At 49.5% G+C, this 12,578-nt stretch overlaps 1 protein-coding gene across 1 annotated transcript; it reads left to right on the top strand.

Moving 5' to 3' along the window:
- The first annotated feature begins 1,188 nt into the window (after nt 1-1,188).
- On the top strand, nt 1,189-6,293 carry LOC133361895 (protein LSM14 homolog A-A-like). Its single transcript, XM_061580874.1, has 6 exons — nt 1,189-1,309; nt 1,829-1,986; nt 2,852-2,960; nt 4,127-4,351; nt 4,921-5,014; nt 6,101-6,293. The coding sequence occupies exons 1-6, from the start codon at nt 1,189-1,191 to the stop codon at nt 6,291-6,293; spliced, it is 900 nt and encodes a 299-aa protein (XP_061436858.1).
- The last annotated feature ends 6,285 nt before the right edge of the window (nt 6,294-12,578 follow it).

The raw sequence follows: 12,578 nt of genomic DNA on the forward strand, positions 1-12,578 counted from the left end.
AAGGGAGGGGGGCGAGGGGGGAGGGGGGCGGAGGGCAGGAAGTGGATAAGAGCAAGTCGTGGGGCGAGGGGGGCGGGGCGAGGGGGGCGGGGCGAGGGGCGAGGGGGGCGGGGCGAGGGGCGAGGGGGGCGGGGCGAGGGGCGAGGGGGGCGGGGCGAGGGGTGAGGGGGGGCGGGGCGAGGGGGGCGGGGCGAGGGGGGCGGGGCGAGGGCGAGGGGGCGGGGCGAGGGGTGAGGGGGGCGGGGCGAGGGGCGAGGGGGGCGGGGCGAGGGGCGAGGGGGGCGGGGCGAGGGGTGAGGGGGGCGGGGCGAGGGGCGAGAGGGGGGGGGCGGGGGGCGATGGGGGGCGGGGCGAGGGGCGAGGGGGGGCGGGGCGAGGGGTGAGGGGGGCGGGTTTGAGGGTGAACTCAAGTGACCCGACAGACGTTGAGCGCAATTCTTTGTTTATTTCGGTAAAGTCGCGTAGATAGGGAACACAATATTAATAATAAAAATAATAAAATATAAAAATTTAATAAAATACAAAAAAATAAAATAACAAATAAATAAATAATACCCCCCGTTGACAGGAAGAGGGAAATAAATCCCCTCCCCCACAATTTGGCGCCCTTTGCACGACGCGACTCGGTGAGCAGCTCAGTTCAAACGGCGTGAACACGCGGGACGCATCGTGGGTGGTGATCACCACCAACATCAACAACATCATCACCACCACCATCACCACCAACACCACCACCATCATCACCATCAACACCACCATCATCACCATCAACACCATCACCACCATCAACACCACCACCATCATCACCACCACGATCACCACCACCACCATGACCCCCCCTCCTCCTGCCCGGCCCCACCCTCCCCTCTCGTCGTCTCCCGTAGCTCGAGCCGGCGGCGGCTACGAGCAGCAGCAGCAGCAGGAGCAGCAGCATCATCATCAGCAGCATCATCAGCAGCAGCAGCAGGAGCATCATCATCAGCAGCAGGAGCAGCAGCAGGAGCATCATCAGCAGCATCAGCAGCATCATCAGCAGTATCATCATCAGCAGCATCATCATCAGCAGTATCATCAGCATCATCATCAGCATCATCATCATCAGTGAGCATCATCAGCATCATCATCAGCAGCATCATCATCAGCATCATCATCAGCAGAATCATCATCAGCATCATCAGCAGCAGCATCATGGCCACGTGGACGCTGTGCTTGGGCAGCAGGACGAGCTTGATCTCCATGGCCGGCATCCGCTACGAGGGCACCCTGAGCGGGGTCAACTCGGACGACTGCACCGTCGCCTTGGCCAAAGGTCACGCACGGGAGGGTCACGGGTCAAAGGGGGTGAGGGCTTAAACAGCAGGACGGCTGCTTGTGTTGTAGCCGAAACGTCGTGAGAATTATTTTATTATGTTTTATTTTATTATTTTATTACTTCCCTTCTACGTGATGACTTTACCGAAAGAACCAAGAAGATGAATCCCTGCAGTCACGAAAACTTTAAATCGAAAAAAAAGTCAGTGACTGCTTTAGTGTTAAAATACGGTGCTGTATTTTTAGGATAGTGTGTTTACAATATCATTTTACGTAGATATCCACATTCACTTAATATTTTTCTTCCGCAAGTTTTTATTGAAAATGCAACAATATTTGACATCATCTCAAAAACCCGACGTGATGGACAAAAAACCGACGCCAGGGTTGGGATGAAGAGCGCGACCTCCGATAGACACCAGGCGAGGTGGTTCACTTCTCACCACCGTGGCGCCCACACACCCACCACCACCACGGCAGCGTTAGCGGCGTTAGCGTCGTCTTTGTGCGTGCGCAGTGCGTGTGTGCGGCACGGAGGGTCGCCCCGCCGAGCGAGCCGTCGCCCCTCGCGAGGAGATCTACGACTACATCATCTTCCGTGCCAGCGAGATCAAGGACCTGGCGGCGTTGGGGTGCCCGCTCTCCGCTCTGCACCCCCACCTGGCCGTCGTGCAGGTGAGAGGGGGGCAGCCGTTCTCTTCGCCGCCAAACTGGTTGGTTACTTTAGCGGGCAGGATCCCACCGAGATATTTAACTCTGATCATTGGTTGTTTACCCTGTAATCTGGCAACAAAACTGACAACTTTTTTTTACGAGGAGTCGTGTTTGCATTGACCGCAATACCTGCAGTCGGAATGCAAAACAAAAACACCCAACTCTGATAATGATTCGAGATTTGAAGCTTTGGTGACTGTAAAAAATACAATTTAAATTAATAAAAGTAAAATAAAAAAAACTTTTTATTTTACTTTTATTAATTCTGATAATATATGCACTGTCCTTGAAGTTGATTGGTCCACACCCGAGACAGCTTTCCTTAGAGCCTAGTCTCACATGGAGTTGGTCCAGATGACGACAAAAGGCGCACAACTCAAAGACAATGCACCATCAGAGTATGAGAGCTCGGGGTAAAGCATTTACACCATTGGAACCTCATTTGCCAGTAGAAAAATATGATAATTGGTTTTTTACCCTTCTATCTGGCAACAAAACTGACACCTTTTTTTACAAGGAGTCATGTTTGCATAGACCACAATACCTGCAGTTGGAATGCAAACAAAAACATAACTCTGATAATGTGCACTGTCCTTGAAGTTGATTGGTCCACACCCGAGACAGCTTTCCTTAGAGGCCAGTCTCACATGGTGTTGGACCAGATGACGCCAAAAGGCGCACAACTCAAAACATGACTCCTTGTAAAAAAGGTGTCAGTTGTGTTGCCAGATAAAAGGATAAAAAAACCAATTATCATATTGTTGTTACTGGACACGCTACGATTGATCCCGTCGCTGCGTGACCACCCACCCTCGCCCCCGTCCAGTCCTCCTCGTCACGGGGCGCCCGCCCCCTGCGGGACACGCAGCGCGGAGCCCGCCAGCTCGTGCGGGACACGGCGGACGGGCGGCGGCCTGCACACGGAGGAGCCACAGGTACGGGCGGCGCGGTAAACGCTGGGGATGCAAAGGTGGCCGGGCGTTGTACCGCCTGCCCGCCCGCCCCCCTCTTGCAGCCAGCAGCCTTTGCAGGTGCTCGCTAACGGAGCTTATCCTGACGTCGTACGGAAATCCGATGTTTTTTTTATTTAAATCCTTTATATTAAGTTCACTTGCTTGCGCGCTTAGGACCGTGCAAATCTTTCGGTCATTTTTTAACCCACTTCCCGTGATGCAATCGAGCTGATATTTTGCACACAGACTCGTTGTGCGTGACAATTTATGTTCGTGAAAAAAAAATTCCTAAATTTTACACTTTTTAGGTAAATTTTTTTTATATTTAATTACCAATTTCTTAATGCTGCCACGCAATCATCTGACCCATAGGTGGCAGCCATCTCAAGCCAGAGGACGAGAGGACTCTAGCCGCCACGCATATAAAGGATTTATAGTGAAAAACTTAGTTTTTACGGGTTATACTTGTTTAAATCCTTTATATTAAGTTAGCTTGCTTGCTTGCGCGCTTACGACCATGCAAAATTTTCGGTCGTTTTTTAACCCACTTCCCATGATCCGATCGAGCTGACATTTTGCACACAGACTCGTTGTGTGTGACAATTAATGTTCGTAAAAAAAAATTCCTATTTAATTTAAAATACCAATGTGATAAAAATGAAACTCTTACTCAAGAAAAACAGAAATGAATAATAAAATAAAACCGATGCCACGCATATAAAGGATTTATAGTGAAAAACACATGCACACACACACACGCGCACACACGCACTCACACACACTCACACACACGCACACACGCACACACGCACACACTCACACACTCACACGCTCACACGCTCACACGCACACACACTCACACACACACTCACGCACACACTCACTCACGCACACACGCACACTCACACACGCACACACTCACGCACACACGCACACTCACACACACTCACACACACACACTCACACACACTCACACACACTCACACACACACTCACACACACTCACACACACACACACTCACACACTCACACACACTCACACACACTCACACACACTCACACTCACGCACACACACTCACACACACTCACACACACACTCACACACACTCACACACACACTCACACGCAGCTGCACTATCTCCTACAGCCGCGAGGAAGAGCGCCACGGTGGAGCGGGGGGTGCAGACGTCCCCCCAGCGTCAGCAGCGACGGTGTCAGAGCACGAAGCGGATTGCCGCCCAGACTCCCCGTGGGGCCCCGGAGCCGTGCGTTGAGTTGGACGCGGAGTTTGACTTTGCGAGCGCCAACGCTCGGCTGGACCGTGCGGCGCTGGATAGGGAGTTCCGGGGCAGGGAGGCCAAGCGGAGAGAAGGTGGGGCACTCACTCACACGCTGCCGCCACCCAACAACTCACTTCCTCCGCTGCTGTATCGGCAAAATAGAAATCTTGTCACTCAATTTTGACACACTTCCCAATGTGGTACCGACTGCAAACTTGTCATCATCACGGTGGCTATGAGATGTTAACTACCTCGCCTGGTGTGCAGGAGGGCGTGGGTTTGATCCCAACCCTGACGATGCCTGCTGCTGTATATTTGGAGTTTGTGTGTTTCTCTCATCATCATCACGGTGGCTAGGAGATGTTGACTAACTAAATTACCTTAAAATCGTTGGAATACCTTATGCCAGGAAAAGTGTGTTGACCATCTTCTTGGTTCTTTCGGTAAAGTCATCACGTAGAAGGGAAATAAAATAATTCTCACGACGTTTCGGCCACAACGCAAGCAGCCGTCCTCAGGCGAAGACCAGGTTTGTCGAGGAGACAGCGCCTGAATGTGTGTTGACCAGTGGAGTCTGGGTTGGGTGGGGGGGGCGGATCTTTGTGTGTTTAATTGTCCAGGCGACCCCCTCACTTCTGCTGTTGCGTCTCCCCTTGTGCAGCGGACAAGCTGAGGGGTCCCCGCACGAGCTCCCCCGTCTTCCTGGACGGCTGCTTCTACGACAAAACCAGGAGCTTCTTTGACAACATTTCCAGGTAACGGCCGTCTCTGCCGCTCGCTCGTGGTGTGTGTGTGTTCTTGTTGGATCTCCTCGCCTTCAAGTGCAACGCCTGCTGGGGGAGGCGATGGGGGAGGCGGCAGTACAGCAAGCGGGCTCCGTCTCCGTCTGTGCGGAGATGGTGTTGCTGTCCCCCCCACCCCCCACCTCGTGTATAGAAACTCACAAACGGAGTTGGCCTAACCATCCCAATATAGGATGACAGAGCTTGGGCAAATTGTTTGTGCCGTTCCTGGCACATCTGGAAAGTTTGGGCGTCGCAAAAATGCGCGACGTTAACTTGAATCGGCGCGCCAAAACAAATGCACGCCGCGTGAATTGCGTAGTTGCACTTGATTCGGAAAAAATCCCAGCCCCGAGAATAAGAGAAGGACGTGCAACTGTTTGACTGGGCACCAGACGAACATTTGTCTAGACGCAGGATGGCGTGGAGCCGTGCAGGGACCTCTCTGATGTCGGATTTAGACCATTGGAATATCATTTGTCAGCAGTAGCAGAATATGATCATTGTTTTTTTTACCCTTCTATCTGTCAACAAAACTGACACCTTTTTTTACGAGGAGTCGTGTTTGCATTGACCACAATACCTGCGGTCAGAATGATAATATATGCACTGTCCTTGAAGTTGATTGGTCCATACCCGAGACAGCTTTCCTTAGAGCCTAGTCTCACATGGGTTGGAACAGATGACGCATTACGGCTGCAGGTATTGTGGTCTATGCAAACATGACTCCTTGTAATAAAGGTGTCAGTTTTGTTGCCAGATAAAAGGGTAAAAATACAATTATAATATTTTTTGCTGGCAAATGAGGTTCCAATGGTAGCCGTTTGCGACCCTGGTGCGGCCGGGTACGGGTAGGCCGTGAGTCACTGGTGAGTCACCGTTTGTCACTCATTCCGGGTAGGGTACGGGTAGGGTATTGGTACGGGTAGGATACGGGTACCCGTTTGCGACCCTGGTGCGGCCGGGTACGGGTAAGAAATCAAAACCCGTCTGCGACCTCTGACCAGCCGTGCTCACCCCCCCACCCCCGCCCCTCCCCCCTCCTCCTCCTCCCGCCAGGAACTGCCGCGTGACGTTGGCGGAGCAGTGGCGCCTGAACGTGGCGACGTTCGGGGCGGACCTCTCCATGTCGCTCGCTCGCCGCTCCCGCCGATGCGGGGCCCTGTGGGGGGGGGACGGGCGGCCGTGCGCGCCCAAAGCCGCCGGTGGGGGGGGGCGGGCAGTCTCCTCCTCCGGCCGAGGTGCAGCCTAGACAGGTGACGACCGTGGTGACGGTGACAGCAGCTCAGCTTATTGGAGAGTATATTTAGTATATTGATGATACTGATGTAGTTTATAATTACGGTCGCGCCCAAAGCCGCCGGGGGGGGGAGGGGGGGGGCAGCCTCCTCCTTCTCCGCCGGCCGAGGTCCAGCCTAGACAGGTGACGACCACGGTGACGGTGACAGTAGCTCGGCTTATACTGGTAGGAACGAAGTGGACCAGCCTACAATAGATTATATCGTCCGTCCGATGTCCGATTAGGTGTAGCAACATCGCCCCCTACTGCAAACACTTGGCAGGACCCTACAAAAACCTTTAGACTCAGTGAGGCTTTCCTGGCTAAACAAGTGTAACATTCCCTTATAATTCCCTGAGATAGTTTTTAATTAAAACATTTAAATAAAAAATTAACTCACAGCAGCCTAAAGCCTACAGCTAGGCCTAAAGCCTAGAACTAGGCCTCAAACTCTCCCTTCGTATCGTATTTGTTCGCTCCTACCAGCCCACCCCGCAGGGACCTGTTTGGAGAGTATATTTAGTATATTGATGACACTGATGTAGTTTAAATTTACGTTTTTTTACGTGGTAGCTTAGCTGCTGCAGCTACCGTACTATTAACATTCCTTCCCTTTCTAGATTTGAAGCTTTCGTGACTGCGAGGATTCATATTGTTGGGTTTTTTCGGTAAAGGCACGTATGTAAAAAAATTAAAATTAATAAAAGTAAAATAAAATAAAAATCACGACGTTTCGGAGGCAACACAAGCTTCCGTCTTCAGGTGGAACCGTCACAGCCACGACAGCTGTATCAAGTAAATGAGAGATTACATTTACGAGATTACATTTACTTGATACAGCTGTCGTGGCTGTGACGGTTCCACCTGAAGACGGAAGCTTGTGTTGCCTCCGAAACGTCGTGATTTTTATTTTATAATTTTAATTTTTTTACCTACGCGACTTTACCGAAAAAACCTAAGAATATGATTCCTTCCCTTTATTAATGCTACCCCTACTCCCTCCCTTCGATGCTGCTAATCCTGCATAATATGACTTTGAAACCCCCCCGCCCACCTCCTACACATTCCACAAGTAGTGACTAATCCCATATTGGAATTTTCCACAAATAAACTACATTCCTCTGTTATGTGAGTCCCTTTGTCAAGGCGCTCTCCTCCTCTAACCCAGCTTAAATATACGCTGCAAAGCCTGGCGGTGTTCATTCAGACGCTGTCTTCCCGGCAGGTGAGGGCGGCTCTCTGCAACACGATAACGGAAGTCTGTTGATGTTGCTTGTGAGGTTCTCCCCGTGAGAACACGCTGCTCCGTGGAGGATCAGAGAGAGACCATTTCATGGGGTATGCCGATAGCATAATAAGTATAACCCGTAAAAACAAAGTTTTTCACTATAAATCCTTTATATGCGTGGCGGCTAGAGTCCTCTCGTCCTCTGGCTTGAGATAGCTGCCACCTATGGGTCAGATGATTGTCTGCCAGTATTAAGCAATTGGTAATTAAATATTTAATTTGTTTTCCCTAAACAGTGTAAAATTTTGGAAAAAAAATTTCACAAACATTAATTGTCTCGCACAACGAGTCTGTGTGCAAAATGTCAGCTCGATTGGATCACGGGAAGTGGGTTAAAAAACGACCGAAAGATTTGCACGGTCGTAAGCAAGCAAGCACGCAAGCTCGCAAGCAAGCAAGCAAACTTAATATAAAGGATTTAAAAATGAGATGTGATGGAGCAAATCTTGAGATCAGATTTGGAAATCGGCACCCTGAAATTAGTCCAGAACAACTGCAAAAGTCCAGGCCAGAACTACATGTTGTTGTTTTGTTTGTTGACCAGTGCGATACAATTTGTGTATTACATCGTGAACAACTCTTCTAAATCAACGAGCGCTCACACAAAGATGTGGAGGAGTTTGTTTCAAACGGCAGTCGCTTGTCAACGCTCTCGTGCCCCACGTTAGAGATTGGATGGCGCGGAGAAATGTCGGCCACAATCGGCAATTCTCCAAGTGACAATCCAGCCCTTTGCGGGGTTTGACCACGATCTGTCGTGTTGCTTCTTGACGTCGCTAATGCCGCTCACTGCTGCTGCTGCTGCTGTTGTTGTTGCAGGTTGCAGAGAACCACAGCTCCCACCCAGAGCGTACACATATTGGGGGTTTGTTTGATTTGAAAAAAAAAATAGTGTTGGGTCTGAAGAAACGTTACGTTAAGGACTGCATGTGGGTTTCGATTTAAAGATTCTTTCGTGACTGCAGGGATTCATCTTCTTGGTTCTTTCGGTAAAGTCACATAGAAGGGAAATAATAAAATAATAAAAACATAATAAAATACAATTCTCACGACGTTTCGGCCACAACGCAAGCAGCCGTCCTCAGGTGAAGAACAGGTCTGTCGGAAAGACAGCGTCTGTCTTTCCGACAGACCTGTTCTTCACCACAACGCAAGCAGCCGTCCTCAGGTGAAGAACAGGTCTGTCGGAAAGACAGCGTCTGTCTTTCCGACAGACCTGTTCTTCACCACAACGCAAGCAGCCGTCCTCAGGTGAAGAACAGGTGTGTCGGAAAGACAGCGTCTGAATGAACACACCAAGCTTGGCAGCAATATACACAGCAATATACGCTGCCAAACCTGGTGGTGTTTCATTCAGACGCTGTCTTTCCGACAGACCTGTTCTTCACCTGAGAACGGCTGCTTGCGTTGTGGCCGAAATGTGGTGAGAATTGTAATTTATAATGTTTTATTATTTCCCTTCTACGTGACTTTACCGGAAGAACCAAAAAGTCTGCATGTGGGTTTTGTTAATTGATACGCGATTCTTGCAATGTTTATGGTGTGTACACAAGGTATACACCGCGTTTGGTTGAACACTTTAGACGTTTATAATTTTAAAGAAAGTTTTGAACTTTAGTCTAATGGGTGAAGGTAAAACATGTCTGTTAAGTCGGACTTTAAATTGTCTCCTGAAATGGGTGCTTTTGTGCGACCGGTCTTAATCTGAAATGAGCATGGACATGACAATTTAATTGAGTTGTGTTTGTATTTCACAAGGCAGCATTAAATGTTGCGGGATTTATATTGGCGCATTGGCCGTGGTGAAGTGTCTGGCGAAGATTAAAGTTGACCGGCTGTTGGCTTTAGAACATTGCTTCTTTGAATTTACTGCGTTGCTTTAGATTGCTAGTGTGTGTAGTGTGTGTGTACTGTGTGTACTCTGTGTGTGTAGTCTGTGTGTGTACTGTGTGTGTGTGTACTCTGTGTGTGTAGTCTGTGTGTGTGTACTGTGTGTGTACTCTGTGTGTGTGTACTGTGTGTGTACTCTGTGTGTGTACTGTGTGTCTGTACTTTGTGTGTCTACTCTGTGTGTGTACTGAGTGGGTGGGTGAGTGAGTGGGTGAGTGAGTGGGTGGGTGAGTGGGTGAGTGAGTAGGTGAGTGAGTGGGTGAGTGAGTGGGTGAGTGAGTGGGTGAGTGGGTGAGTGGGTGGGTGAGTGGGTGGGTGAGTGGGTGAGTGAGTGGGTGAGTGAGTGAGTGAGTGGGTGAGTGAGTGGGTGGTTATTTAGCAGGGTTAAACTATTTACTCAAATGTTTAATCTGCACTAATTACGAATCTTTTGTTTTATCATCAGACAAATTACAAGGAAACTGATTTTTTTTCATCAGAAACTGCAAATTGAAAAAAAAACTTATCAATCTGAAGAGGCCGTCGTCACGTGACACTTAATTGAAATGGGGTTTTCTGGCCGAGTGGATCTAGAGTTTGACCAGCCTACATAGGGAATTTTAAATGTTACCGAGAGCCAATCAGCGGCGAGGAGCGGGGTCAATCGATGACTTGTCAACCAATCGGCGTGAAGTGGGCGAAGCTTCAATATTTTCCCCTCCCACGAAGGTGGTGGGGGGTGGGTGACGACACATGTTCACGCCCCCTGGTCCCATCCAACCAATCAGCGTGAAGTGGGCGGAGCTTCAATACGTTCTCCGCCCACTCAGGGTAGGGGGCGGGGCTACACATGTTCACGCCCCCTGGTCCCCTCCAACCAATCAGCTGCCGCATTTATTTGAAGAAAAAACGGACAATTGGCTCTTCCTCACAGCACGCGGATGGGCTATTGCCGCTAATGACTGAAAAAATATCTACATTGCGTAGTAATTCTAGATTTGAAGCTTTCGTGACTGCAAGGATTCATATTCTTAGGTTTTTTTCGGTAAAGTCACGTAAATTAATAAAAGTAAAATAAAATTTACTTTTATTAATTTAGATTTTTTTACCTACGTGACTTTACCGAAAAAAAACCTAAGAATATTGTATAGTAAGTTATATTATACTGTGCATTTTTGTTGTAACGTTTAAAGTCCACGCTGTTGGTGGATGTTATTTTATTCTTATTTAAACGCAGCCCACACCCCCCCCCCACGAACCTCCTGGGACCCTCTCATCCAATCACAGCGTCTCGTTTCCTCACCCCCCCCACCCCCTCCCCGTCAACACCGAGTCGACCAATCGGCGCCGAGGTGGGCGGAGCTTCGTGCGCCGCGTGGACCAATGGGAGCGCGAGTTGCCCACCAGGAAGTGGCGCGCGCGCGGGGCCGCGTTTCCCGCCAAATGTCAAAGAAGATGGCGTCCTGAGAGTGGTGCCGAGTAAGACAACAACTTCTGATGGAGATTGGAACAACAACAACAACCCTGAGGTAAACCATGTGCCCCAACGTTCAGCCGTGTTCCCAACTGCTCCTCATCACCTAGGTCGACTCGGCCTCAAACGAGTTAACTTTGTGCAGTGTGTGTGTGTGTTAGAAAGCATCGCCGCAGGGGGAGACAAAGGCGGCCGTGCTAACAGCACTTGCCCCTGCAGTCTGTCAGAGGCTACACGGGGGACCTTTGTCTTTGTGTAGCTGCTGCTACTCGCTACTGACAGCACTTGCCCCTGCAGTCTGTTAGAGGCTACCTGGGGGACCTTTGTCTGTGTGTAGCTGCTGCTACTAACAGCACTTGCCCTGCAGTCTGTTAGAGGCTACACGGGGGACCTTTGTCTTTGTATGCGTGCGTCACCATCGTCACCATCCATGGGGGTAGGGGGAGTCCTTCATCCAGCAAGCCGAATGCATCCGACCACTGACAACAACAACAACAACGTGACGTCAACACGTAAACAAAATGACGTTGAGAGGCGACGTTTCGGGCAACGCTCCTTCATGGCACACACACAGCGATGACTGCATTGCTATGTGGGGTGGGTGATGTTGTTGTTGATGTTGTTATGGTAGTAGGTTTTTACCCTTTTAAACTGGTACAAAACTGACACCTTTATTCAAGGCATCATGTTTGCAATAACCACAACACAAGTAGTCAAAAAGCAAACAAAAAGAAGCAACTCTGATAATGATAATATGCACTGTCCTTGAAGTTGATTGGTCCATGATGCCTTGAATAAAGGTGTCAGTTTTGTACCAGTTTAAAAGGGTAAAAACCTACTACTATATTTTGCCACTGTTAAAAGAGATCTCATAGTGATGTTGTTATGTTTGAGGCACGGTCTGGCGAAACTGGGAGGGCACGGGTCAGGCGCGGCCCCGGTGAGTGACATGCAAGTTCAGGTTGATGTAATTGTAGCCTGGTTCAAGTTAATTGATTATGTGTAGCCCTGTGAGCCATTCGGCTCTTGAATCGGGTGCAACCGCAACAAACAAAAAACAAAAACATGAACAAAAAACAGCACCGTTACACACCAACGCTGTGCAAACATCCCAGTGGGATGCAAGTCAAACAACAACAACCACAAGACAACTTAGATTAAGGCCATCAGTCTAACTCCGTACTACAACAAACAAACATGGCTAAACCAAACAACTTCTCTCTCGAGAGAGACAGATAGTGGAGGAGTCTCATTTGCACGAGCGAGTGGGTGAATGATTTAAGTGAGTGAGTGAATGCATGCAGAGTTCAGGTTGACTCCTATGAGGAGAATCAGCCAGTCGGGGTTGATGATTGCTGCTGCTGCTGTGTGTGTGATTCCAATTGAGTCAAGTGAAGCGCCGGGTGGCTGTGGTTTCAAGTGGAACAAACACATTTAGCCATGAGCTATCCACTGCTGAATGAAGGCATCTCCACCTAATCACCATCTGTCACGAACACGTCATCACGTAATGAATCCGTCTAGCCCTTGCAGCAGTCATCTCTCCATCTGTGCCCGTGTCTCTGTGTGTACGAGCGTGAGTGTGAGTCATCCTTGTGTCTCTGGGTGCTGCCATGTCTCTGTGCGT

This window comes from Lethenteron reissneri, unplaced genomic scaffold (genome assembly GCF_015708825.2).
Source record: "Lethenteron reissneri isolate LAM-NWPU_2019-01 unplaced genomic scaffold, ASM1570882v1 scaffold_1278, whole genome shotgun sequence".
Classification (NCBI taxonomy): Eukaryota; Metazoa; Chordata; class Hyperoartia; order Petromyzontiformes; family Petromyzontidae; genus Lethenteron; species Lethenteron reissneri.

Bases quoted from the DNA above. Each gene is read 5' to 3' on its own strand.
- LOC133361895 (XM_061580874.1), top strand. From the start codon at position 1,189: ATGGCCACGTGGACGCTGTGCTTGGGCAGCAGGACGAGCTTGATCTCC. The intron at 1,310-1,828 runs GTCACGCACGGG...GTGCGTGCGCAG, and splicing joins CACCGTCGCCTTGGCCAAAG to TGCGTGTGTGCGGCACGGAG. The intron at 1,987-2,851 runs GTGAGAGGGGGG...GCCCCCGTCCAG, and splicing joins CCCACCTGGCCGTCGTGCAG to TCCTCCTCGTCACGGGGCGC.